This window comes from Augochlora pura, unplaced genomic scaffold, assembly GCF_028453695.1.
Source record: "Augochlora pura isolate Apur16 unplaced genomic scaffold, APUR_v2.2.1 APUR_unplaced_8054, whole genome shotgun sequence".
In the NCBI taxonomy this organism is placed as follows: Eukaryota; Metazoa; Arthropoda; class Insecta; order Hymenoptera; family Halictidae; genus Augochlora; species Augochlora pura.
The window spans coordinates 217-1,089 of NW_027588795.1; the positions used below are offsets into that span (position 1 = coordinate 217).

Genomic DNA, 873 nt, shown 5'->3' on the forward strand with positions numbered 1-873 from the left:
TAAATCAGGCTACTAAGGGTTAAGCCTGCATCTCTCAGAAATTTTAATAGGTCCTTGATTTTGTTGCTGTTTATGTTATCCTTGAGCAATGGTTTTAGTTTGTGTTTGGTGCGCATATAATTGTATTTTCGGCAGTTTAAGATTAGGTGGTCCGTTGTTATTTGGGTGTTGCATTCTTCACATAGTGGGGATGGTTCTTTAGTTAGCAGATATGAGTGTGTTTATCTGGAATGGCCAATTCGGATGCGGGTAATCGCTACTTGGTCCCTCCTGGGTAGTGTACTGGTCATTTGATAGTTACTGAACAATTTTTCTGTAATGTTAGTTACATGGAGTGGGGCTGATTGTTTCCATGTAGTTTCCCATTGTTGCGTTAGCTGGCTTTTGATCGTTTTTATCATGTCTTCCATGTGTAGATTTTGGTCATCGTTTGGCGGTGTTAATGATGTTGCTTCTTTGGCTACTTGGTCAGCTCTTTCGTTGCCAGGGATGCCGACGTGAGATGGGATCCATATGATCTTTATTTTGTTTCCTGTGCATGTAATTTTTTGGTAGATTTCTATGATATTGAGGATGGTGTCGTTATTTGTTATTTTATTATCTAATGTTGCTATTGCACTGTAGGAATCGGTGAGTATGGCAGTATGTTGATAGGATTTTTCGTGTGCTATTTTAAAGGCATAGTTTATACCCATTAGTTCGGCTGGTTCCTCCTTCTTGTTAGTCACGAATTACAAAAAAAAAGAAAAAGAGAAATAGCCAACGTAAAAGGCGCCGGGAAGAAGCGGGAAATTTTAAGGAAAGAGTAGTAAAGCGTAGAAACAGGCGAGAGGCATCGCAGCCACCTGGCACGCGCCGACGTGCCGCATTCGC

At 40.9% G+C, this 873-nt stretch overlaps 1 protein-coding gene across 1 annotated transcript; it reads right to left on the reverse strand.

The window, feature by feature from the left end:
• Window positions 1-221: 221 nt before the first annotated feature.
• LOC144478099 (uncharacterized) lies at window positions 222-695 on the reverse strand. The gene has a single exon (XM_078195823.1). The coding sequence runs from the start codon at window positions 693-695 to the stop codon at window positions 222-224; it is 474 nt and encodes a 157-aa protein (XP_078051949.1).
• Between the last annotated feature and the right edge of the window lie 178 nt (window positions 696-873).

Excerpts from the sequence above, each read along its gene's own strand:
- LOC144478099 (XM_078195823.1), bottom strand. The coding sequence starts at position 695 with ATGGGTATAAACTATGCCTTTAAAATAGCACACGAAAAATCCTATCAA.